This window comes from Temnothorax americanus, unplaced genomic scaffold (genome assembly GCF_048541705.1).
Source record: "Temnothorax americanus isolate GAGA-0224 unplaced genomic scaffold, ASM4854170v1 Scaffold20, whole genome shotgun sequence".
Lineage (NCBI taxonomy): Eukaryota > Metazoa > Arthropoda > Insecta > Hymenoptera > Formicidae > Temnothorax > Temnothorax americanus.
The window spans coordinates 3,863,400-3,888,385 of record NW_027509339.1 but is presented as its reverse complement, the minus strand read 5'-3'; the positions used below and the strand labels follow the sequence as shown (position 1 = coordinate 3,888,385).

Genomic DNA, 24,986 nt, shown 5'->3' with positions numbered 1-24,986 from the left:
GCTCAAAGAATAATCGACTGTGATTGGTCTATTTTCTTACGGCCTTACGATTATGACTAAAACTTTGTTACGTGCAATGGCCTTTACACACTTTTAAAACGCGAGAATGAGTGATCATCTGTTGCATTAAAATTGTCTGCGCGTTAATAACATATCCCCCGCGCATTCTCCTCGATAATGCATCATCGCATTAATGAAGGAGCATCGTCTGCATCTTCTTTTCACAATATCCATTATCGATATATATCCGGTGGCAGCAGTCACATCGGCGGATTATTAACGACCTGGGGCATTAATTTTCGCGACTTGAAAATCGCACGAAATTTTTCAACACAGGCGCCTCCGTTTTGCCGCTTAGAGATAACTCGAAATATATATTCGCGCGCGGCGCTCCATACAAAATGCATACCCGCACGTAGAAATATGAACGCGCGCGCCCACGCTCGATCGCGTAACGCCGCGTCGGAATTCATCGACAATATGTAAGTACATGCACTGTCAGCCACCGCGAACCCGCAATAAATCCGGGAAATGCTTGTAGCCTAGAATTTCCACATAATACATCCCGAGCAACATCGCGGCGAGAGACGTATCGGGATTATAATATACGTCTCCCTCGTTGCGGTATCGGGGCAGCCGCCGGCCCGCATTCACCATTTGTGAAATTATGCGCGCGCATAAATTCGGGGATAAATATATAATATATTTAAGCGGTCGGCTGTGTGTGTGAAGGGGATTAATAAGATCCACGTTTAATTACACGCTGAGCTAATAAGTTTTATTCAAACGTCACGCGCGTTCTTCATCGTGACAAGACAAATTGTGCGGAAGAACGCTGCGCTTTAATTTATTCGGGATGTAAAAGAGAAATCAATATATGACGTATAAATGTAACACACGTCCGAACATTTATGTATAACGGAATACTGTTAAGAGTGAAATATATTCTGTTGAATCGTTGCACGTACCATCTTGTAAATAATTAGTTTGAAAAGTGATTCTTGACCCTTTGCGGCCCAGTGGTTTCGCTGTGAAACCACCATTTCATATTACTTTTACCAGTGGCTCCTTGGTTTTGAAACAAAATCTCACTTTTAGTTCTTGACTTGTGGAGTGACTCTAGAGAAATATCTTTATTATATTTTATATTTTTATATATTATTTTTTATATTTATTACATTTTTATTATATATTATTTATTTCCACACAATAAATTAATTTCAAACATGAAAGGAAAAAATATGCAGTAATCTCGTTGAGTGATGCACGTTAGAAAAAATGGTAAAAAATTATAAGAGATAAATCTTAATCTTTTTATAATATTACTTATATTTTTTATCTATCGACGATTATAAAGTATTCTTGGCCTCTCGTATTTATTGCCCACAGATTTCCCGACCAGAGCACTAAATCCAACAGTTCGATAGCTGCAATCGCGTTACTACCCACGCGAGAATTCATTTCACCGCGTTACGTTATCGCGACGCGAATAACACCGGCACACGCCATTAATACGCTTAAAAACAATCGCAAAGCATTATTTGTGTTCGGAGAAATCATTCCTACTCTTCCACTCGTCATAAAACTATCGGTACGTCGAACAGCTGAGCTGTCAAATTGCGAACACATAAGAAGCTAGGACCTCACATTCATCATGTTCAGCACCGATTATCACCAAAGTTACTGCACTTATATCGTACGAAGGACATTTATGATTGTGTGCAAGCATGTTTCCTTCATATTCAGTTAGTAAAATAAATCTATTATTTTCCATCTGCTCGTGCCTGTCTGGATTATTTTTCGAACGTTAAATTTTTCAGCGCCAATAAAACTCGTTACATGGCCCTGGCACACGATCGTAATAATCCATTTAGCTTTGGAGGAGCCATGCACTTCAACGCATACATTATTGCAAGATTTTACTAATAATCTACAGATTGATTTATCAAAAATGTTTATAGTTTTTTTTCTCGTGCAATATTCTCGTGCTTATCCGTCGAAATGATTTTTCGTTTCGGCATCTCTTCCGCGCCGAGCGGAGCCCTTATATGTCTCATTCGGCCTGAGCAGCAAAAAAGAAGAGAGGAGAGATGCCGACTAACCGACTAATCGTGTCGACTACACCCGCAGACGCACTTTTGATCCGTGCCGAGTTCACTCCCATAAATATCGCAGACGCGGGGCAGACGCAAGCAGACGAGGAGCACATGGCCCGGGTCCGAGAGGGGCCACCATCGAAAAGACACGTCCTGGGCGGCGGACACCATCGCCGACATCTGGTTTCGCCAGTGTGACGATAGCCTCGTTAGTTCCACTCTCGTAATCTTATTATAGGCCGCGTGCTCTCTCTCGGATTTTATTCCGAGTCGCCGGTTAGCCGACCGACGACCGCCGACCGACGCCTGGTCCACTTGGAACGCGCGATTTACGGTCGTTTCCGATGCGCTCGTCTTCCTCCTGCTTCTGCCGAAACGACGACGACGCAGTCGATATCGCGAGACGGCCAGCTTCCATCAGCCACTCGCGATATTAAACTTTCAAGCGTTTGACGACGCTGCTACTCGTGGTGTAAGCAGCGTATAGCCAGTAGCTGCGATATAATATTAAAAGAAGTGGATTATACAGAATGAGGGAGAGCTTAAATGCACCGTTATACGTAGCGACCGCGCGCGTGTAGAAATCACGAGGATCTTTTACAATTGGATTAGGTGTTAGGGCAATACTTGCCAACTTTATTAATATAATTTTATTACTATCATTATCCTCATTATTATCACGTTTATATATTATTAGTATTATATCTATTATTTGTTATATATTTATTATTATAATTAATATTATTATTATAAATTAATTTCTTAATCTAATAATTAGTAGCTAGTAGCACGTTTTTAAGGTTTAATGGTTGGTGTATATGAAGATGAAGTCTTCTCTTGCTTGTTACGTTATTGTACAATATTCTTGACAAAAGGTACTACCGCATCTTCTTCTCTAGAGTTTGTTCCTGCTTTGTTACAGAAAACTTTACAAGTGCTCCTTTCCAGTCTTGACGTATATTTTCCTTCGTGTGCAGCAGGTAGGGAAAATTATTCTGACCTAGATCTCCTTTCGCATAAGCTTAGAAAATGCCTGTTTGATATAGATAATTTATTTGTACAGAACAAGCGCGAAAAATCACCCACAAAAAATCGTATAAAATCATCAAAGAGTCTTTCTCTATAATTCCATTTTTACGCCACAGGTCTGTCACGTCAGATTAATAATCATTAAATTACCTCTCAATTCGCAATTCGGTAGCGGCGCTTCGTGGTTTGTATCATTTTGACGCTTCGTGCGACTGTATTCTCTCTCTCTCTCTCTCAAAAAGCTTGCGATGAGCGATCGCAACAAGCACGGCAATCTGTATCGGCGGGCAAATACAATCACGGCCCCAGCAAATAAAAAAAAGCGAAGAGAGGATAGAAAAAATACAAATCAACCGCGTCTATACCTCGTTCGAGCGTCGAATGCGAAACAACGAACGAGCCGAAGCGCGGACGGCGGAGTAATTAGTCCGAGGCACTTACATAATTCAAAAAGCTCGAAAAAAGGTCTCGCCGCAATTTCCCCAGGTTTTTTTTACCCCTTTCCCCTTCCGGACCTCTTTTCTATCCAACGCCGTACGAAAATACTCAATCACTGTCCCGCAAATAAAGTATTTTAATGCGCGGTCGTTAGCATGCTAATAAACGGTCGGCTTGCATAATTCTCGGCGAGAATAAAGTAGAAGAATGGAGCGAGAGGGGAATAGGGGGGTGGTGAAGGGACCGCGAGAGAGAGTCAATCCTCGGGCCCTCGGGCCCCCTCGCGATTAATTACCGCGCGGTCAAACCGTCACGGCCGATGAGAGTCATTAGTTTCTTCGGGAAATCTCGATGCCGAGGCAGAGTCGGCCTGGAAAATCACAGGGCCTGATGCCAAGTTTCAAGGCAGAATCCCACTACCTTTTGTACATGTAAAATACATTGACTTAACGATATATTTTATCTAACGCAATTTGTTGCGATTAGCAAACTTATAACGTCGATATATTTCCTTCGTCGAATAACATCATGCAGTTTTTACTCACAGGAAGACTCGAGAGGCAAGTGGTGTCCGAAAGATCTGGATCTGGCGTTGAGATCTGGCGACTCGATGATATAAAGGAATATAGACGTCGAAAAATCTTTCATGCAAAACAGACGTAGTGTAACGGGAACCAATCGTTTCAGAACCCACGTTATTTCGACAATGTTAATCCCGTGATCCGATGTGACCGATCCATTTTTAATGGACGCAGATAGATGGGGTCTAGGTTTTTTTTTTCCCTCCGGCCTCCTGGTAAAACGACGAAAGCGCGCGGCTGAAACGCCGATGCGTGGCGTTTCGGCGCACGCATCGCATGCGTCGCGCGTGCATCGGCTTCGACAGCCGCGCCGGCCGCGCCGGCCCTGCCAGGCCGAGGAGACGAAGCGCGAGATTCCGCGCGGCGCGCGGCGAGACGCCGTAATTACGGCCGTTAGTTCGCGCATACATCAATTATCGATGACACGACGACACGGGTCCGCCGCCCCGGGGCACATAGCCCCGGCGATGGGAAACGCCGCCGCGTCGCATCGCGCACTATATCATCCGCGCCGCTTTCCACCGAATCCGCGATCCGGCGCTCGATATTAGCATCCCGACCCGGTAATCCGCGCCGAGACTTCGGCGGGGCTGAAGTGAAGGCTCGTCGGGAATATTGCTCCAGGTTTCAGCAGTCGATTAATGTTATTTCTATCTTCTATCGTTCGCGCGCGAAAACGTGGAAGATCTTCCAACCGTAGATCCGCTGGAGATAAAACGAGGATGAAAATTTTGTTCTTGACTTTTTATATTTCTGAGGAAAGTTGCAGATAAAATAGGAGACGTTAGAAAAGAAGACAGGATGGAAAAAGAAGGAGTTGTGCACGAAATCGAACGTTCTTTCTCATAAGGAATACAAACGATGCCTAGAAAAAATGATCATAAGCGTTTCCTCTAAATGCGTTTCTTTAAACATTTAATTCATATTCCTACATAAAGATGGTAAAGAAAGATATGTTACCTTAACCCATTCGCAGCCGCTGACGTAATTTTACGTCGTTTTAATAATTATAGGAAGGCAGATGATTTTATGATTTATATTTACGATTACTGCAATTGTACAGAAAAAAAAGAAGTGTCAAATAAAAACTTATATGCAACAATTTATAATCTTTTTATAAGAATTTCAACGTTTTATTTCAACTTTTTTTTTCTTGGTAGAACAATATAATTTATAAATAACTTCATTCAAAAAAGTTTGCTTCGTTTAACGTAATATAATCTCATTTCTAAGATGACGGATTGCGTTTATACCGCGAGTATATAAGTCTTGATTTGACACTTCTTTTTTTTCTGTGTCCAACAATAAATTGATTTCGATTTCACCAAATGATTTGAACGAAGATTACAAAAAATTTTGATTCGAAAATAAAACAAATTTGCACGCGGCTGCGAAAGTGTTAATATTTTCAGCTACAAAGTAAAATCGTGCTTGTCGTCGATATAAAAGCAGAATCATTAAATTGCAGCTGTTTAATTTATTTTTTTCTGTGAGTACCTACTTACTGCTTCTTTATTGCTTGTCATTCCGCCGGTATACATATAGCTGAATACATACATCCGAATCAGGTGGACGCGTGTTCACCGTCCTCGGAATATACAATGACAGAGAGAAACGGGGACCTATCTCTTTTTTTTTCCATCTCGCTCTTTATCCCCTCGAATTACCCAAAACCGATGAAAAGCCCATTAGCTCAAGTAGAAATCAAGCCGACGCGACGTGACTAAAAACGCGTTTAATGGCCGTCGGCGCGCGGCACAGCGCCGGCGGTCTTTTCGTTGTCGAGTCATTAAGAGCCAATTTCTCGCGGGGGCTTCTATTAATCATGCGCCATCGGAACGCCAGCAGCTTCTACGATCGTTTCCGCGAGCGCACGCATACTTCGCCGCGGATTAATGATCGGTTATGTCGGTACGTGTTATTACGCTATACGAGCCGGAGCGGAGCTCGAGTACAGATGCTTAATCGTCAACGGCACCGTGGTTAAATTTCGGTAACATAACTACCATCGAGGCTCAGGATGATCCTGATAAAGCGAAGGATATAATAAGTCATCTTAACAGATCGTGAGATAACGTCCACTTTATTTTTCATTCACGGCGGACAGAAACAATATATGGGGAAGAAGCCGGGCGTAAAATTTGGTGAAGCATTTATTTTTTAAATTGCTAATATGTTATGTACCAATTATTGTAGAAATATTTATAAACTGTTTACGCGATTGATGAATAAATTCAAAATATTAATATACATATATATATATATATATATATGCCCATAATTCGGTAGCTTTTTTCCATGGCACGTATCACGTAAAATATCAGATTCAAAATATTCGTTATCGCGAATCTCAAATGTCGATTTGCATTGCAATATCATTTTGTAATATTATTAGCGTCGATATTTTCGAGGGTGCTTTATGCGGATTTGGCAAACGAACGTAGAACCGTTTCCATAAATGAAATAGGAGAGCAGCTTAACTTAATATTAAGTTAACCGGTCGGATATAATTCGGAAAGGAAATACGACGGGAAATACACTTAAGAGAGAAGCGATATCATCGGGAGGAAATAGAGGACATCCAGCTGGATAAAAGTGACATAAATCTGCTGAATCGAGATATCGAGACTGCGGAGTAGTAAGGTAGTTATACGATTCTTTATTTCCCAATAGATCGTAGAAATCTTTAGAAGCTTAAGGAATACTTACTCTTCTCAATTAATTCATAAATTATTTCATGCATTTTATACTTCATCTCAATTAATAATTCATTTCATTATAATTAATACAGTTCTACTTTGCTATCTAAAATGAGTTTATTCTTTTTTTGTTGTACGTATATTTAATTTGAAAAAATATTTATTTAACAATTCTTTCTCTTTTACTAAGTTATTTTAACATCCTGCACGGCATAATAAGAAAATTGATTATCATTTGAAGCTTCTAGATAACGTGAGAAATTAATAAAATATCTCAGAAGACTTGCGGCGATAACTCTGAGCTGCAGCAACATCGTAATCAGTATTCTCGTATCATTCGCATTCCGTGCTCGAACCGGATTTTGTCGCTCGTCTGTATCTAACGCGCTCTTCTCGTTATAAAAATAAAGCTCAGCAACACAGACATATACAGACGTCCGCATTCAGTATATCGAGCATAACGACAAAGTCAGAATCACTCCGACGAGTGCCTCGGAAGATCCGCTCGCGCATTTTCACGCGTGCCGGGGCTCACAAAACGCGCGTCCGCTTCCTTTCCTCCGCGGTGCAGATGATATCGCAAAGCCGTAAAAACAATTCCCAACGTTGGTCTCCTCGGATCGGGATGATTGCAGCCAGCCGGCGGTATACTCTCGGAACTGAGAAATCCCTCGTTTCGGAGGAAACGAGGACTTAAATAAAGTCGCGCGCGCGACCCTTTTTTTTACGACTGATATACGTTAGCCTGGTCGTTAGCAATGATCGTGCTCTCGACTCTCTTGCTCTACGTTCAGTCGCTTGAAACATCTCTTGGAGGATATCCGACGCACCTGGCGAGCCGCTATGTGGGGTCGTTCTCTTCGTGAGCAGGTGACGGAGATCCTGGAGATTTCGGTGAGATAGAATAGCGTTGTGATCTAAAGCCGGAGAAAATTATAGCAGCGCGTTAACACTTTCCTAGATAAAGACTGTGTGGCGGTAAATGAGAGGAATTTTTTTTGACGTTATAATAAGAATTTTCTATTTATTTAAATGTATCTTTATATGTGTATATTTTGTTTCACAGTAATACAAATTTATTTTATAATTAACTTGAAATGTAAGATTAAATGTTCTTACATTGTCGTTGTATTTTCTACAACTTGCATTTGAGAGAAACTTGAGGAGATATAAATACTTTTATTTTCAATCATATTTTTCAGAATTATATATATTTTTGTGTGCAAAATTAGAAGTGTTAATTGTCATTAATCCTGAAAGGATTTGTTCAATTGCTAGAAATTGCAATCTTTTCTCTTTTAAAATAAAAGGGTCAATTTTTTCATCTTCTGTTATAAATTTTTAACTAATATTTTTTTGATATGTTATGTATATAGAGTCTTCAAATCCAGTTCCAGGATCTTTCACGGTACATGGATGGGACGGTATAATAAGGGTGGTTGCAACGCGGAACAGGACAGCAAGGGTCGAAGAGTGATGCGCCTCTTGACCGTGGACCATACGTATAAACGCGGACAAAATTAATCGCGCAATAAAAGCTGACGGCCGGACACTAACGTGCTAGTGCACTCCAAATTCCGGAAAATATATCGTTCGCACCTGCGCGACAAACAAGGTGAAGCCGAGGCGTTAAGGTCAGCTTTATCAACCTAACGTCCGATCTCAGCCTGCCGAGATAAAATTAACTTTTCGTTGAGAAAAATATGCAACACGTGACTGAAATTACTTTAATTGAAATTGGAATATAATACTCGCTTATATATATATATATATATATATATATACATATATACAATTTTAGTTAAAGTAATTATATTTTTTATTGTTAGATATTATTTATATTTTATATTTTCATATTATATAAAATAATGATTATATTTGTTATATTTATTTTATTTATTATATTATTATTTTTTCTCGTGATTAACCGGAATTAGAAATGGAGGATGTAATATAATATTACGCGATGAACGCTACAGTATCTTTACAGAAAGGAAAAGGAATCTCGAAAAATAATATGACGACAATGAATAATGACAACAGTAATTAGAGCGTAAAAGGATATACGAAATTTTTAGTCAACAACTTATCCGTTAGAAATTTAGCCATGTCTTACAGACAAGCCTCGAGACAAGCGGTTCACCCGCGTGTCTCGCCGTTATCGCGCGCGACAGCGCGTCGCTCGGGGTCTCGAAACTCAGGAAGAAACGCGTCGCGTCCGTCGCGTCGCGTCGCGTCGCGTTGCGCCGCTCGAGAAAGGAGCAAAGTGTAATTCAATGCCCGACGTGTGTGCAAGCGAGCAGAAGTAACCGCGCGATAACACGGCATTCCGCTGTGAGAGGCCAGTAATTAAGACCTCAACTGGTCCCAAGGGGCCCCCGACGAGCGCGTCGTCCCCTTCTGTCTTATCGCGTGGCGCGCTCGACTGCTCGATGCGTTCCGTGGCTTATTTTCTACCGGCGCGACGCGGCGCGGCGCCCGAGAGGATGCGGGATGCAGCCCAAGTGGCGATAGTTCTTTCTCTTAATTAAGTAGCTTGTCTCCCCGGATATGGATCGATCGAGCTTAAGATAGATCTTCCCGTGGCGGAAAAAAAAATTGGAAGTCGTGCTCGAGCATTCGATACCGTAATTAATACTTTCGAATCTTAATCCTCTCGAATCCCGAGTATTCCGTGTAATTTTTAGATTATTAATTACTTTGAGAATCTATCATGCGAGGCTATCTGAAGCATCTAAATAAAGAATCTAAAAAGAAAAGTTTTTGTATTCTTATAGTTTTATATATATTTTTATATTTTTATATTTTTATTATTTTCTGTGTATAACTTTCGATGCATCGCAATATTTTTGTATAATGTTTTTGGCGCGACGTGCTCAAAGTTTATTCCCCTACGGCGAGTATTCATTTTTACCCGCGCTATACGAAAGGAGAATCACGAAAATATTACAAAAAAACAAGAAACTTTTCGATATCTCGAAACTTTTTTTTCTTTTACGTGAACGTGGCATCAACAATTTTATCAACAGCTCTCCCTCGCAGCGAAAGGATTACACGTATCAAATGAGTTGATATTGAAGTAAATATTCTATAAAATCAATCGATATCGAAGTCGTTTTTGAATCCGCGAAGTCGGCTATCTTGCCGATTTGCGAATGTGGCGCCTGGTGCCCGTAGCGATCGTCATTAATTATCGACGCCAATCATCTCGTTACATCTCTCGCGGACCGTTTGTGCTCCGACCGCATACGGTCGGAGCACCGGAGCACCGAGAATACTGTGCGTTACCCTCGTCTCGATCGTACGAATGCACGTAACGCTGATAAACGCGCGCTCGATGGCAACGATTTTGCGCGCTCGCTCGCGATCACTGCCGAAATATAGACGGTAATAGACAGTTTACATTCGGCAATCCTGGCGAACAGCGAAACGTTTGCCGTAGGGACAACCGATCGTTACATCCGCCGTATGTTTCCCGGGCCAATAGTTACTCTCATGAGTTACCGAATCCCGCAAGCAGCGAGAGAGCAGAAAACCCGCTCGAAAAATCGCGCTCAAACGGGAGATGCAAATCTGTTATCGCAAACGCATTGTATAAACGCGCTCTTAGTTAGTATAAGGCGATGTGGACAATGGGCTTGTACTCAGTGCCATCTCTTGTTTATACGATGAAATTAAAAAAAAAATCTGTTACCGCGATAACAATAATCGCATTAAGTATCTGTATAGATTAAGAGAGGCGGTATTCATAGTCGGATCTTATATCTAAGATCATCTTAAGTCTGGTCAAAAGCAGTCTTAAGACTCCGTCCAGCCAATTAAACGACCGTATAAGTAATTTAAGACATTACTTAAAACGGTCTTGAAATAAGATCCGACTATGAATACCGGCCTAGAAAATTAACATGCGCAAAACGGTACGTGGTGCATCGCAAATTTGTTGCTGCGGTGACGGCAGGAAGCATTATCCTTTCAGGATACTATAAAATTAACGCGCAGTCTTCTACCCTCAGAAAATAATTGATCTAATTTTTCCGTCCGTTCTTCTTCTAATAAAAAATGAACGCTCAAATTACTTAAATAGTATAAGAACTTCAAAATTACTTAAATCTTTAAAAGCCAGAGGAAACTGAAACGAGGTTCCAATAATACATACAGAAATTATAAATTTAATTTTACATAATAAATGAGTATTAACTCGCTATATTTCAAATTTTATAAAATTGTAAATTATAAATAGACAATTTGACAGATATCAACTGTATTAAACTATGGGATTTTATTTTTCACTTATTGTCCTAGTTCCTCTTAAAAAGTATGTTTTGTTAATTATCTGTTCTGTAAATATCTACAAAACCTTTGAATCATAAAACACCACTTTTGCTATTTTATGCTTCTCTTAAAATAAACTCCTCGATCGCACGAAAGGTCACGTACGTTCGATTCCACGCATTTAGGGGTTTCTCGATCTCTTTGAGGATCAAGGCATCGATATTCCAACCGCAATCGCGATAGCTATATCGCCGAGGCACGAGATCGACGATCGACCGAATTAAAGTTTTCGACGGTCTACCCACACGACCGACGCGACGGGGCACAAATTCGAAAGGGGGACCCATCGTCAATGGGGGCAGGTGAGCCAGGCTGATGCTCACGCATGCATAAAGTGCGGCGGATCCCGCTGCTCTTCAGATGCATTCGAGCGATTGATGCACTCGAAGATGCAGGATAGGTTCGTTATTTTGATAGCGCAATTCACGGGCGCCGCGCCGCATCCGCGCGGAGTGCCGCGTCAAATCGAGTTAAGGAAGCATCCGTGAGTGCCGAAGTACCTCCGCCCAGTCGGATAGCCGGAATCACAATAATAAATTGCAGTTAAACTGTTAAAGCGGAGACTGCAAGTTGGGACCGTGCAGGAGCGCATTTTGAAATCAACTAAGTACGTTAAAATTGCTTTGCTAATCGGGCGCACGTTGCAGAAAGTTGCAACAGTTTCGCGCGAAATTTTCACGATCGTCGCATTGCGTCAGCTACTGTTCTTGTTCATTCATTCATTCATTTGCGTTGAGCAATTTCCATTTATACAGCGATTAAAAATATAGTTATTACCTTTTGTGGTTATTAATTCATAACATTGTTCTTTAGCCACTGTGCCATTTTACTTATTGAATTGTTACATATAATATATAAAAATTTTCATAATTTTTATTTAAATAGATAAACGTAATAAACGTATCAAAATTCCCGTTACATAAAATTTGTTTTCTTTGTGTGACAGTACAATAAATTATTAGCTTTTCTATTATCGAGCGACTGATATCATTGCGCGAAAAAAAGATAATTTATTTTGAACATTTATCTTTCTAGCTTTGCCTTAAATTTTTAAAGAAACTGAAATACATAAATTACTTGCGCGCTTTCGAACTCGTCCATTCTGTTTACTTGTTATAGGAATAAAGTAGAAATAGTTCGCTTCACAAATGAAGATGAATTTAATTCAGGAATAAAAACAGCTTTTACCAGCTTTTCTTACGTTAATCCGCGCGCGCAAATAATTATACGTATATAAATCAAATATTCATCGCGTATCTAGGCCGCTCATTAAAACATGCTCAATTATGTGCGATATCTGCATTTGACATTTCATTCCGGGCGTTGAATCGAAGAGAGAACCATCCTATTTTTATTCCAAATTTAATTTTTCACAATTTTTACAGTAAACGCCAGTCAGGTGTGTAACGGGAACCGTGCTGAACTACCACGCTTGCGTTCTCCACGAAGCGAAGGTGCATTTCAGCAGATAAGCCAGGACACCGCGCCGGTGGTTAACAGAAAAGGCGGAAACTCTCTTTCGGAGCGAGTATACGTATACGTATAATGCGAAGGAGCAACGGCGGCGGTGGTGTTGCGTGCGCGGAGAAAACTAAAGAACCAAGCATCATCCGGCCCGCCCTTAGCTATCACTTCGAGCATGTAATGCATCCGTGCACCTACCTACGGTGCGGTCTCACCCTCTTCTTTTCTCCCCCCTTGGCGGCTTTCACGGCCGCGTGAACCCTTTCGAACGTGTCCGTGATGCGATCGCGAAACGATAGCGTGCCCCGAAATATTTTGACCGCGCGATCCTCTTTATTCTTTCAGCGAGCTATTTCAAGCGTGTTCACGACAGATGAATCGACAATAGGAAAAATGTGGTAAAAATAATAACAATTTGAAAACATATGAATAATTTATGTAACTTTTTTTTTAGAAATTTATTTAATTCTAAAGGATGGCACGGCGTTAAAGGGGTAAGTATACAAAATAAAATAAGAACTTTCTTTCTCGGGCAATACGCGAACGTATCACGTTCGATAATAATAAAAAATTTTCGTTGCATTGCCGCGAGAAAGGAGAAAAGTATGTAATTTGCCGTTTTACCGGGAAAAAATTCGTTTACACGTTACGAAGGTCGGCAACTCGTCGCGTCGCCGGCAATTTTTGTGCTGTGGGAGTCTCGCGAAATTACGAGGAACTTAGGGCTAGCTGGCAGTTGCGCGCGAACAACACGCAAACTCCCCTAAACTGACTACTTAACACACGCTGCACTTTCGTGCAGCCGCCCAGCTTCGCAAACGGCAAAACTAGACGCAACACACAACACCGGCCCGGCCACCTCTCTTTGGTATTACTTCGGGCATGTAATGGAGCTCGCCAGGTCGACGGGAACCGAAAGGTGCATCCTTTCCAGGCAAATACCACCGTGGTACCAGCAGCAACGCGAGAACAAATATTTGATGGAACGAACGATGCATAAACCTGCACCGAGACCGGGGCTGAAAAGCAACGCCGGCGAATACGCGAGATCGCGAGACCGATGTTCGTAACATGATATAATATATTATATCTGAATTTACTTGGGAACGAAATAAAAATCACGGAAGGCTAAGGTGATAACGACAATATTTTACATCTTCGTTAATAATGAAATAAGCGTTAATGCTTCAACGATATCTTGAATACCTAAAGCGGTTTTTGCCTCTCTAATGTAATTTGAATTTTTTATGAATATAGTGAAAATTAATGTCAGGTTTTAATTATGTTAGTTAAACTAATAAAAAATATAACCATACTTTAAAATACTTATCAATTACGCTTTAACTATATTAGAAATTATTAAAGTTTTAAATATTATTTTTATAAACTAAAATAGTCGCTAGCGCTTCGGCAGTATTGAATATTAAAAAAAAAAGTGTTTTCTCTTCTAATATATTTTTACTTTCATTAAATAATAAAAATTAATTTTAGTTTTTGATTATATTAGTTGAGATAATGAAGAGAGTAGAACTATAGTTTGAAATAACATTATATTCATAATTAATTAAAAATCGACAGCTTTGAACAAATTTTTAATAATGGAATAATCGCCATTGGTTCAACGATAATGAACATCTATTTTCTTTAAGTAATGAAAATTAATTCTAATTTATGTTAGTTGTACTGATCAAGATTTCAAGCTTTAAATACACGCATATAATTAATTTCACAAATGAAGACTTGCTGAAAAATACACTGCAATACCAAGCAGAAGAATCTCACAACAAAATTCTGTTTTTCCATATATGTTAAGTACTTGAAGAAATACAGAAACAATAATCTTTACGTTAATTTTGCAATCTATTTCATGCTCATGAGTAGCTTTTTTCACAATGTTATTCCTTCTGTATACATGATATGTATTTATTCGACGAAGAAACAGAAAACCAAAAATTCTGAGAACATAACGCTCTTATATAGCACAGTCCTTAATTACGCTCTCATATTATACCTATAAATTTATGTGCGCATATATTAATTTATCTTACTTGCATATATTAAATTTTGTTTAGTATATAGATGCACGTAGAGAAAATGAACAGAGTTGTGTGACGTGACATTTTGCAATAAATCTTGCGTAATGAAAAGCCCGCAATGCATTACCACTTTCGGTAAATGTGCGCTTCCCGTGGAAATGCAATACCTCACTCGCGACTCATTAACGGATTGAAATCTGATAACTATAAAAGGTACACACATTTGCAATAATGCAAAACCTTTTAACGCTCCAAATTCGAAACGTAAAATATTTGTTTCGGCAAAAAGGAGAGTCGATACCGTGAAAAATTGCCTGACGTAGGAGAGAAAAAAAAACGAAGGATGACGCTCTCCCTATTTTTCAAAGTTTTTCGAACTGCGTTTTTCGCTGGCGCGAAAGAAACCGCTCGTGTACACGACCTTCGACGCTAATTAGGGTATTCTTTGCAGATACTCGACGGTAACCAACGAGTTCCTGAAATAAAACGTCGTTCAATCCACCGTTAAATTTGCTGTGGTCTAATATTATCTTAATTCAACGAGGATGATTTCATCGTACGATGCTGAAAAAAATAAATTGTTCCAACATCGCGGAAAAGTATAATTTTTCTTCTATTCAAAAGCACATTGTGCACTTTATATATTAAAACACTTTTAACGGTGTGTGTATATATGTCCATTATACACGTATAGTTAACGATATTTAATTACATCCCGCACAAAAGAAGACAAATGAGACGAGAATAACGTAATGTTGATGAAAAGTATATCGCGCTTTTATTACGAGAATTGAGTTATATGTCCTGCATTTTTATGCAAATATTTAAAAATAAAATTGATGCATATGTTACTTGAAAAAAAAAGATTAAACAAAATATCCGATTTATATTCTCAAATAGGGTAAAATTTGTATAACTTCTCTGACTTTTGTAACAGTTTACTTTCCAAATCGTCGTACTTCGATGAGGTCATGTTCGTCCAATTACAGCTGGACCGTTCGTCCGCGAGTACACACAGGATGGGCGAAATTACGCGAGGAACGCAGACGTTACATTTAGCAAATTTGACAAACCCTTGCTTGCTCACCGATCATTAAGCTGAGTTGACATAAAGCGCACCCGCTGGGCTGCCAGGTCGAACAACAGAATGTTTTCATTTCCGCCGCATCTGCCGTTTATTCGTACCCGTGCAATTTGCGCAAGCAGCATTTCCGATTTATTAACACTCAAGCATTAAATATGCAATGGGCGCGTGTAATAAAGCGTCGTGTTAAGTCAGCGTATCGTTTAATAAGGTACTTGAAGCTATACAAAATAATAGCTGCACATATGGCGCTAATCCTGTAAACACTATCTTACGATTGTACAATGTTTATCACAGCAAGTAGCAATAATTTATGAAAGTATAAAGTGCTTTTGCACCAGTAACGCGCAGCGCATCCGCATGCATTAAGAAATATAGTACAAGTTCTACAAACAAAAGATATTAAAATAGATTAGTGTGAAAATACGAAAAGCACACTTTACGATACAATAATATAAATATCTTCAATATTCTCGAGATATTAAAACGATATTATATAGTTACTTTAGGATCGACTTATGTGGCCGCCAGTGGTCTTTCAATATTCCCTGGGTTCCGTAAAGCGCACATGCGCGCATTTTCTATAGTGACTATAGTAAACGTTACGTATGCTATAGATATAGCGCTTTACGGAACTCAGGGATTATAAGATAAATAAAATGAGCTTATAATTTTAAATGTATAACATCGATATGCTTATTATTAATTATTAATAGTATAAAAATTAATAATTATACTAATCTAAAAAATTGATCATTAGTAATATAAACAAAATTGAGGAGCATTGTATGACAATGCAAAGATTTTGTTAGCAATCTCTATTTTTCTCTTCTTTTTCTCATTCTACATCTCCATCTCCACTTTTATTTTCACACTTGCATTTTTTACCCTTGCATCTTTCTCTTAGTTGTATATCAGTACCAGTGTCACCTCCAGCAGGATCTAATATGCAATAATAATTACTTTACTATTTATAGGAATCTATTACAAATATCTTGCTATTTTTTTTTTAGCATTACCATTATCTTGTCCTGACGTAATTTGCTTCATTTTTTCTGAATCTTTTAATCTCATCCTAGGTGAAGTTTCCTGTAACAAAAAGAAATGTATGTACATTTAAATGTATTTATAACATTATAGAAGTTTTATATTATTATATTTGGAAAAAAAAAATGTTCTGAATAATATAACTAAATTAGAACACAATAATCTTTAAAGGAAAAAAGAAATTAATAAGTTTAATCGATGATTTAATTCACAAACATAACAAAAACTAATTTTAAGAGTATATAATAACAGTGTAATTTTAATACCTCGTAAATCCGTTCAATGCGTTCTTTCTTCTCGTTGGAGTTTTGTCTGCCTTTTATTCCAAATTTGAAGAACGGTCCAAAACCGAAATTAATAGATCCGCCAATCCAGGAAAACGGTATCAATATTATACATACACAGAAACTTAAGAAAAGAGCGATTACGACAGGAAACTTGTACATAAAGTTTAATCTACCTGTGAAACAATGCGTAACATAGTTAATAATCCAATAATGTTTGCATATTATTGACATTGAAGCAAATTACTTACTGGTAGCATTATCTATGAATTCAGACATAACTAATCCAAAGTACGATAAAGGTTGGAAAATAGTCGTAGTGACAAAATGGGTCAATGCAAATGCTGGTGTCACTTGCAATCTAGGATTCGTCTTGATTGTTTCGTAGTATCTTTCACAATCGTTTGTAGCTGTGAACAGATTTTTACTTACAAATAACGTATATTAATGTTTTTAAAAAAATGCATTATATATTATAGATACTCACAGGATGCAATCTTCTCCCACATCTTGTCCCACAGACTCATTTTATCCGGCTGGCAGGCAATTGGCATTTCAGCAAATTGCGCTTGTGCCGCCATTAATTTAATTTCTGCTTCCTGCACAAAATAGAAGAAATTTTTAAATAAAAAATTATAATCTATAGTCATTATTTTATTCAAAATATAAGTATATACGTTATATACTTTATTTTTAATATATGCTACATAAATTTTCAATATATCATAATTAATATACAAATGTATATACTTTAAAGTCTACATTTTCCGTGATAAAATAAGATATAAATTACCTGTATAAGTCGCCACCAAGTTATGAAGAAACTGATTACAAATATAACATCGATCATGAGAAAGATAAGTAAACCTCGAGACCATCTTTGTCTTCTCAAAATTATAAAACTAGCTATGAGTGTGAAAGCGATTATAGTTACGTCCCACTGTAACAGTTTAGAAAATTGATTTAGATCCACATCACTAAATATATAAACTCAAAATGTGGAGGTATAATCTTAAATATTATACATAAATACTATTATTCTTACGTGTTCATTCATAAGCATCAAATACTCCGATGCTTTGCTCGTAAATAAATTGAAATAATAAGACGCCTCGGCCATATAATCACACGCCGAGTACGCAGATCGCTTTATCGCATTGTTGAGAATTCTGTCAACTTCCCTTATAGAACCTTGGCCGTTTACAAAGTTCTGAAGGTACTCGAATTGCGAAGAAGACGCTTCTATGTTAAGCCTTCCAATTAATACGTCATCAATTCTCTGCAAGAAAAATTTGTCAATTTGTTTTATTATACATATACGAATAAGAATGTATATTTGAGTAACAAACTTCTACGTGTTAAATGGTTTTAGACTACACTCTTCGATTATACGTGACAACTACTTGCCTGTATCGCCAGATTTGATAATAATATAGCGACCAAACGTTTATAGAAGATTGCTTCCTGAGTATTTCGTTCATCCAGTTCTCGACAGCTGCATGGCTGTGCCATTGCATTGCTAAGCGATTGTTCGTTCTTCCTTGTCTCCGCAGCCAAACTGAAATTTAAGAAGAATCAAAATGATCTATCAACTTGTCTAAAATTTTATATCTTATATGGAATAACATGTACCTAGACAAATCTTCTTCGCTGGACATATAGAAGAACGAGTGTATATTTCTGAGCTCGGGAGTGGATCTAAAACAAAAATACATTTATATGTTTATATTATTTGTAATATAACAATGCGATTAATAATATATTGATATTGATATGCATCCAGGACAGCTCTTGCGATTGTAAGCAATTGGTGGATCGTTTTGCTTGAAAAGATAAGGAAGAAAGTACTGCACGCAGCTTAGGAACCAATAGTGTTGCATACGTATGATGAATTTATTTTTGGTGGCAAAATGCGCACTAAAGTGTCAAAATACTCACGTATCAGGCGTGACATCATCGAATGTATAAGCCTCCTGGCAATGGACATTCAAGAAAAGCACACACAGATGAAATACAATGTAGATTGACAATTGGAGGACACGCATGTCGATGCATCAAACGCTTTTACGCGTCTTTGGGAATGTCTTTAAAAATAACGTTTTTTTTTTCTATCGTGAGAAAAAGTCAAGGTAAACAAACAAAATATTTCAGGAGGCAATTGTTAGAAAAACACATGTCGGCACTCCGATTTCTCGCTGCAGCAGTTCTGGCAACTGAATTACCATAATAAGAAAACACCCTGCTAGAATCTAGGTTATCTCGAATAGATCGTTCGACTGATCGACTGACAGTAACAATAGTTTTATAAAAAGTTATCGCATACAAAACCATTCGCAGAAAAGGGAAAACACCGTTCTCTCTTATTTATTACAATGATGAAATACTATGTTCTAGCTTGTTGTAATTTATTAAATTTTTTTATCACATATATATATGCGTATTGTAAGTACATATGCATAAATTTTTTACTCTATCAAAACTTGAACTTTAGGTCCTAAAGTTCCGAAATCTTAGGTAACGTTTTTCGTACCGATACTTAAATTACGACTAAAATACTGTTGCGCATGTAAGTTTATTGGTAATACATCCATTTACATTTTTAAGAGAATTTCTCTTTCGTCTACGTCTTTATAAGAAAAATTTGCGACAAGGTAACATAAAGAGAAAATGAAAACAGAAATATGGATGTTTTAATACTGAAGTGATAACGGTATTAAAAAGTACATTGTCTTCAATAAGTCATTGTTCTCCTCGTGTATATGTATAATAGCTTTATTGAAAATAAGAAAACTTAAATTAAGATTTGTATTCTAGAATCGTCGCTTTAGTATATAACACCGAGTATCATTTAACAATCTTAATTTTATTCTTAGACACTTTACTCTCGGCGGGCTCCACTTCACCGAATCTGGCCTTCCTTTTTTCCAATCGCTCAGCTAATTCAGCCTAAAGAAAAAAAAACAAGAGATTTACGATAAAACCAGCGAGATGAAAAAAGAACAGCCTTCAAAAACGTGCGCATATATTCACAAAAGCAACTGCATATTTCTGTTTACCTTCTCCATCAAGGTGGATACCGAGCTACCAAATCTTTCTGCACGTTTCTTCAACATTTCATACGTAGTAGGCTATAAAAAATTTAATAATGCTCGTCATAAAATAATTCTGAATTATTATTTTGTCTCGATAACACAAGCCGCAAAATAAACTATTAAATTTCTTACCACGGGCGTCTTTATGGACGCAGCCGATTTGTTATTTTGATTGTTTACGTTAAAACGGGCTAATCTAGCCTCCTTCTTTGCTGTTTCGGATAACGCTACTCCAAATTTCTTAGCCCTCATTTCTAATCTCTGTCAGAGAATTAGCACAATCATATATTAAGAAACAATATAACAAGCATTGTTCGGAACAAGTGAATTTTATTACTCAATTTTCTAGCTATAATTTTCTCTCCGTTACCTCTTTTGTGCTGAGCTCCGATAGTTTGATAATCTTTTTCTCTGGCGGCGCGTCTTCGAGTACTTTCGCCCCTTTGTTTTCTTTCTTCTCCACTTGATCATTCTTTATTTCCTCCAATACAGGTTTGCGGTTCAACACTATCTTCTTTGCATTGGTATTGTTGGTCTCTATAGACAATTTTCGCTTTTCAGGGACTTCTTGCGAATCTGGTTTACTGGACAATTCCTCGATTTCTTCGTCCTGTAATTAATCCAAATGTGTTTATAATAAAAATAATCAATATAATATTCAGGTATATCATCTATCGTCGAATGTATTAATATTACTATCTATCAATATCGTTACACTTGAATAAAATACTTACTCCAAGTACTTCGTCCTCATCTAAAATCTCTTCCGTTGTTTCGTCCAAGGACAATGCAGAATCTATAAGATATAAATCATTCTTTTACACAAATACGCCCAGATATTTATATATCAAAGAAAAGAACCAAAATAGAGAATAAGAACGGAACCTCCGTGAATCGCCAGCTGGAGTCTTTCTACCAATTCATTTTTATTGCCAGTAGTGGAAAGTCCTCGTTGCTTCAATTCAACCCTCAGGTCAGCCACCTGGTAAAAAACATGACGATGTAATGGAAATTTAATGAAAACAATTATAAAGGAAAAGAAAAAGGAAACACATAAAACGGCATCTACGTTTCGCTGCCTTATCTACAAAAGTTACTACTAATAAAACTACCAGTTGATACTCCGGAAAAAAAAGAGATTAAGCAGAAGTTTAATGTGTTAAACAGGAGTGAACAAGTTGAACAGAAGTTTAGCGTGTTAAAATCAACCAGAGGAAGCGAGCTGGACGAAACCGGTCGATTCCGGGCCCGCGGGCTCGAGGGAGATCAGTGGTTAGGGTATCGCCGAGGAATGGCGTGGCCCGCTGCACGTACGACTCTACTCGCGACGCTCACCTTCATCTTCGACAGCTCCGTCAACCCCTTCTCGTAGGACGAGTCGGCCATCGTGCGTCCGTCGTGTTTATCGCGAGTCACACAAGTACACTATTGACGGTCGATTAGCATCTCATCGCCATTTAAGTACGAGCCACGAGCGCTCCCGTATCTTTGCGTCTCTTGCAGCTTGCAGCGTAAACGGAACGGTATGTATGAATGGGATGTACTATGTATGTACTGGGATGTACGCACTAATACGCAGCACTGCGAAACACGCAACACAGCAACACACGCCTGGGTTTAGCGGCTAGCGGCAGCCACAGGAATGCAACCGTCCGCGAATTAACAATCGATCGATCGAGGAACGAATGCGCCGTAAATAAAATTGTGAATAAAACGCAATGAGGCCGTAAGAGCAAGCAAACAAGTTGTATCTTTTATCGTAATTATTTGGAGAAATGCGCATTAAGTATTACGTTTTTTTCCGCCAGTCGTTATCATCGCACAAATCTTGAAGAACGCGGCGTTAGGTTGGCGACACTGATCGCGACCCCGCGGAGCGGCACCATAACCTGCAAATCGTGAAACCGTGAGTTGCCTTGAGTGTTTATCAGCCCGTCGAGATGGTCGACGAGTCGACGAAGAAGACTTTGAGTAACATTCCGTTGTTGCAAACGAAAGCCGGTCCCAGAGACAAAGATTTGTGGGTGCAGAGGTTGAAGGAGGAATATCAGGCTCTCATCAAGGTGAGGGAATTGAAAACGTAACTCTCGCAAGCTTACAAACGTCACTTCCATATGGACAGTTTTTATATTGCTTGGTTTATAAATATTAAAAATTAATTTGATTAATGTGGCGACATATTATTGAGTAGCGTAACATTTATCACAGATATATTCCATGTAATAAATAGATTTAAGATGCATATGATTATTGATACGTATAGACTTGTTACGTGATTTTATTGTTGTAGTATGTTAAAAATAATAAGGAGGCGGACAACGACTGGTTCCGACTGGAATCGAATAAGGAAGGCACCAAGTGGTTCGGCAGATGCTGGTACATGCAGAATTTCCTGAAGTACGAATTTGATGTGGAATTTGACGTGAGTGACATTGCTCGGCACCTTTTTCTTATACTTCATTTTTTATTTAAATAGGAAAAAGCATATCTTCTCCACGATATACGAAATTCTATTTAAATAATATTTTATTTGTATTTATTTGTTAAAATTATAAAACCTGAAAATGAGATTTAAGATTTAAAGAGTAATGTGAACAATGTTCTTTTTTCTTTCCGGTCAATGCCTAGATTCCTGTTACGTATCCCACAACGGCGCCCGAAATTGCTTTACCAAAATTAGACGGTAAAACGGCAAAAATGTATAGAGGTGGCAAGATCTGCCTGACTGATCACTTCAAGCCATTGTGGGCTCGCAACGTTCCCAAGTTTGGCATCGCTCATGCAATGGCTCTTGGTGTAAGTTAAATATTTGATTGCGCTTAATAATTAAACGTATAGTGAAAAAGACTTGTTTATATAAATCTTTATATTGAAATAATATTCTCATAGAAGATTCTAACGCCAATTTTTTCCCTTTTTTTTTTTTAGTTAGGACCATGGTTGGCAGTGGAGATTCCAGACCTTATAGAAAAGGGCATCGTAGTTCACAAGGACGAAGAAAAGAAAACGTAAATCGGCAATGCGCAGGATAACGAAAATAACAAAATGCGATCGTTGAATAAGTTATTTTTTATGCCAACCGCTCGGAAAGAAGAATTTATAGAGTACGTTAAGTTTTTACACACAGTATAGAGTATTTACATTGTTTAAATAAAGGCTAGTTAATACAGGCTATTTGTCATCGTCGTCCAGTTTTATCTTCTTGCTGTCTTTGATTATCTGATCGAGCCTGTACAAGTCCTTGAGCGACACCTGTCCCGTACCCCTCTCGAGAGGCCTCGGTTGAGATGCGTCCGGTTTCCATCCTAACGTGTACATTATCTGAAACGTGGCGGGAACGAATGCGGTGTTACCTTCCCTCGTCTTTCCGTAAAGCTGCTTGTATATAGACGCAGCGGCGATCAACGTATCCCTCGGTAAATGCAAATTACGATTCCTGGCTGCATTGTTCTCGGCCATTCCTAGACGAATACAAATTGCGTGATAACAACTATGGACCCGTTGTATAATTTTTATTTAGGCAAGAATAAATTTTGTAATATTATTCACCTTTCAGATCCCACATAAGCTCGAACATGCTCGGGTAACCAACGACTATCTCGTCGGTATCAATAGTCAACATAGTGAAATTCGCTCTCGTTAGTAGAGACCCGATATCCCTGATTTCCACGAATGGCGAGATATGCGGCGAGATTCCACCGTGCCTCTCGAATTCAGCTAATTGCAAGGAACTTCTGTATTATCGGAATGAATACCAGAAATAATAAACTCAAGCAAAGACACTCCGGAAGATCCTTGATCTAAATCCTGGCAATGTCGCCTTTACCTCAACTCGTAAAGCGTATCGCCGCCAAATACAGCCGCCAGGAAGACTCCGTCGTTCTTCAGACTGCCGTTGATACGTCTGAAGCATCCGGGAAGATCGTTGACCCAGTGAAGACTCAGGCAACTGATCACCAAGTCGAAGCTGTCAGGCTCGAAGGACAGATTCTCCTCGTCGATGACTTCTCTCTTGACTTTCACACCCTCCGTGGTCACGGCCTGCCGCAGGAAACCCGGACTCATGTCGGCCAGCACCAGCTCCTCCACCGACTCGTTGAGAATCCGCTTGGACACGTGGCCCCGGCCACATCCCAGATCGAGGGCCCTACCGAACTTTCGTTTGATATCGAATATTCGATCGGCCAGCCTGTCGCCCACCTCGTCCTTGATGTAGTCATACAGCTGGACGTCGGTGTCCTTGGCGGCGCGTTCTCGCTGCAACAGCTTCGCCTTCCTGTCGAAGACGTTCATCGGGCTGTCGGGCGGCAACGTGGACATGGATGCGACGTTACACGCACCGTTAGGATTGTACCTAGGACTCAGCAGGTTCAGCTTGCCGTGCAATATCTGACTTGCCCCGCGGAACGGAATCTTTGGCGTCATTTCTCGATCGCGCTACGATCTCGATTAACTCTTCTATCTTTAAAATTAACTGATTAACTTTTACTCTTTTATAAATAATATATGTATCTATTAGACACAATTCTACCTTTTTCCTCCTCCTAAAACTTTGTCTAATTTCTTTTTATGTGAGATATTTCACTATCATGATTAAATTGTTGATACTCTTCTAGATATCGAGGACGATAAGTGTCTGACTAGAGCTGCTCCGGTTTATTCTTCGCAGGGATCAAGAGATTGCGGTTAGGAATAACTCGCTTCTAACCTGCAAGAGAGATTAACGTCATCGATGCAAGATGCAATATAAAAACGAGAGAAAAAAATAAGATTTATAATATAAATAATATAATAAATTTATTAT

At 38.8% G+C, this 24,986-nt stretch overlaps 5 protein-coding genes and 1 long non-coding RNA gene across 10 annotated transcripts in view; 3 read left to right on the top strand and 3 right to left on the bottom strand.

Moving 5' to 3' along the window:
* LOC143897492 (uncharacterized) overlaps positions 1-8,203 on the top strand; it is a 91,342-nt gene extending 83,139 nt beyond the window's left edge. For both annotated transcript variants that reach the window (XR_013256934.1, XR_013256933.1), the window contains exon 3: positions 4,111-8,203. This is a non-coding gene — a long non-coding RNA (uncharacterized LOC143897492). The remainder of the gene's footprint in view (positions 1-4,110) is intronic.
* The window catches only part of LOC143897487 (uncharacterized), a 173,996-nt gene that overhangs the window by 122,696 nt on the left and 26,314 nt on the right, over positions 1-24,986 (top strand). The gene's annotated exons all lie outside the window — the stretch shown is intronic.
* LOC143897484 (uncharacterized) lies at positions 12,869-19,309 on the bottom strand. Its single transcript, XM_077406181.1, has 10 exons — positions 19,029-19,309; positions 18,723-18,788; positions 18,498-18,648; positions 18,136-18,369; positions 17,884-18,030; positions 17,578-17,689; positions 17,342-17,500; positions 17,073-17,266; positions 16,779-16,848; positions 12,869-16,701 (listed from the first exon to the last, which is right to left on the bottom strand). The coding sequence occupies exons 1-10, from the start codon at positions 19,133-19,135 to the stop codon at positions 16,598-16,600; spliced, it is 1,344 nt and encodes a 447-aa protein (XP_077262307.1). The 5' UTR covers positions 19,136-19,309; the 3' UTR covers positions 12,869-16,597.
* Positions 19,847-21,657, bottom strand: LOC143897489 (SAP domain-containing ribonucleoprotein). The gene is made up of 7 exons (XM_077406191.1): positions 21,518-21,657; positions 21,068-21,164; positions 20,917-20,978; positions 20,553-20,792; positions 20,315-20,443; positions 20,147-20,218; positions 19,847-20,036 (listed from the first exon to the last, which is right to left on the bottom strand). Exons 1-7 carry the CDS (start codon positions 21,566-21,568, stop codon positions 19,935-19,937), a joined length of 753 nt encoding a protein of 250 aa, XP_077262317.1. The 5' UTR covers positions 21,569-21,657; the 3' UTR covers positions 19,847-19,934.
* On the top strand, positions 21,569-23,356 carry Ufc1 (Ubiquitin-fold modifier conjugating enzyme 1). 2 transcript variants are annotated; one of them, XM_077406194.1, is made up of 5 exons: positions 21,569-21,705; positions 21,991-22,245; positions 22,473-22,604; positions 22,811-22,978; positions 23,111-23,356. In XM_077406194.1, the coding sequence occupies exons 2-5, from the start codon at positions 22,123-22,125 to the stop codon at positions 23,192-23,194; spliced, it is 507 nt and encodes a 168-aa protein (XP_077262320.1). In that variant the 5' UTR covers positions 21,569-21,705; positions 21,991-22,122; the 3' UTR covers positions 23,195-23,356. The 2 variants fall into 2 exon arrangements, with proteins under 2 accessions (XP_077262320.1, XP_077262318.1); XM_077406192.1 differs by lacking the exon at positions 21,569-21,705 and adding an exon at positions 21,784-21,908.
* Positions 23,237-24,928, bottom strand: LOC143897486 (arginine-hydroxylase NDUFAF5, mitochondrial). The gene is made up of 4 exons (XM_077406185.1): positions 24,714-24,928; positions 24,009-24,644; positions 23,732-23,916; positions 23,237-23,643 (listed from the first exon to the last, which is right to left on the bottom strand). Exons 2-4 carry the CDS (start codon positions 24,605-24,607, stop codon positions 23,354-23,356), a joined length of 1,074 nt encoding a protein of 357 aa, XP_077262311.1. The 5' UTR covers positions 24,608-24,644; positions 24,714-24,928; the 3' UTR covers positions 23,237-23,353.

Coding starts and splice junctions, on each gene's coding strand:
- LOC143897484 (XM_077406181.1), bottom strand. CDS start 19,135: ATGCGTGTCCTCCAATTGTCAATCTACATTGTATTTCATCTGTGTGTG. Junction 18,789..19,028: donor GATGATGTCACGCCTGATAC/GTGAGTATTTTG, acceptor TTTTTGTTTTAG/ATCCACTCCCGAGCTCAGAA. Junction 16,702..16,778: donor TACGTCAGGACAAGATAATG/GTAATGCTAAAA, acceptor ATTGCATATTAG/ATCCTGCTGGAGGTGACACT.
- LOC143897486 (XM_077406185.1), bottom strand. CDS start 24,607: ATGACGCCAAAGATTCCGTTCCGCGGGGCAAGTCAGATATTGCACGGC. Junction 23,917..24,008: donor GATACGCTTTACGAGTTGAG/GTAAAGGCGACA, acceptor CCGATAATACAG/AAGTTCCTTGCAATTAGCTG. Junction 23,644..23,731: donor GCTTATGTGGGATCTGAAAG/GTGAATAATATT, acceptor GTATTCGTCTAG/GAATGGCCGAGAACAATGCA.
- Ufc1 (XM_077406194.1), top strand. CDS start 22,123: ATGGTCGACGAGTCGACGAAGAAGACTTTGAGTAACATTCCGTTGTTG. Junction 22,246..22,472: donor AATATCAGGCTCTCATCAAG/GTGAGGGAATTG, acceptor TTATTGTTGTAG/TATGTTAAAAATAATAAGGA. Junction 22,979..23,110: donor CTCATGCAATGGCTCTTGGT/GTAAGTTAAATA, acceptor TTTTTTTTTTAG/TTAGGACCATGGTTGGCAGT.
- LOC143897489 (XM_077406191.1), bottom strand. CDS start 21,568: ATGGCCGACTCGTCCTACGAGAAGGGGTTGACGGAGCTGTCGAAGATG. Junction 20,979..21,067: donor CCAGCTGGCGATTCACGGAG/GTTCCGTTCTTA, acceptor TATATCTTATAG/ATTCTGCATTGTCCTTGGAC. Junction 20,444..20,552: donor CGGAGCTCAGCACAAAAGAG/GTAACGGAGAGA, acceptor ATTCTCTGACAG/AGATTAGAAATGAGGGCTAA.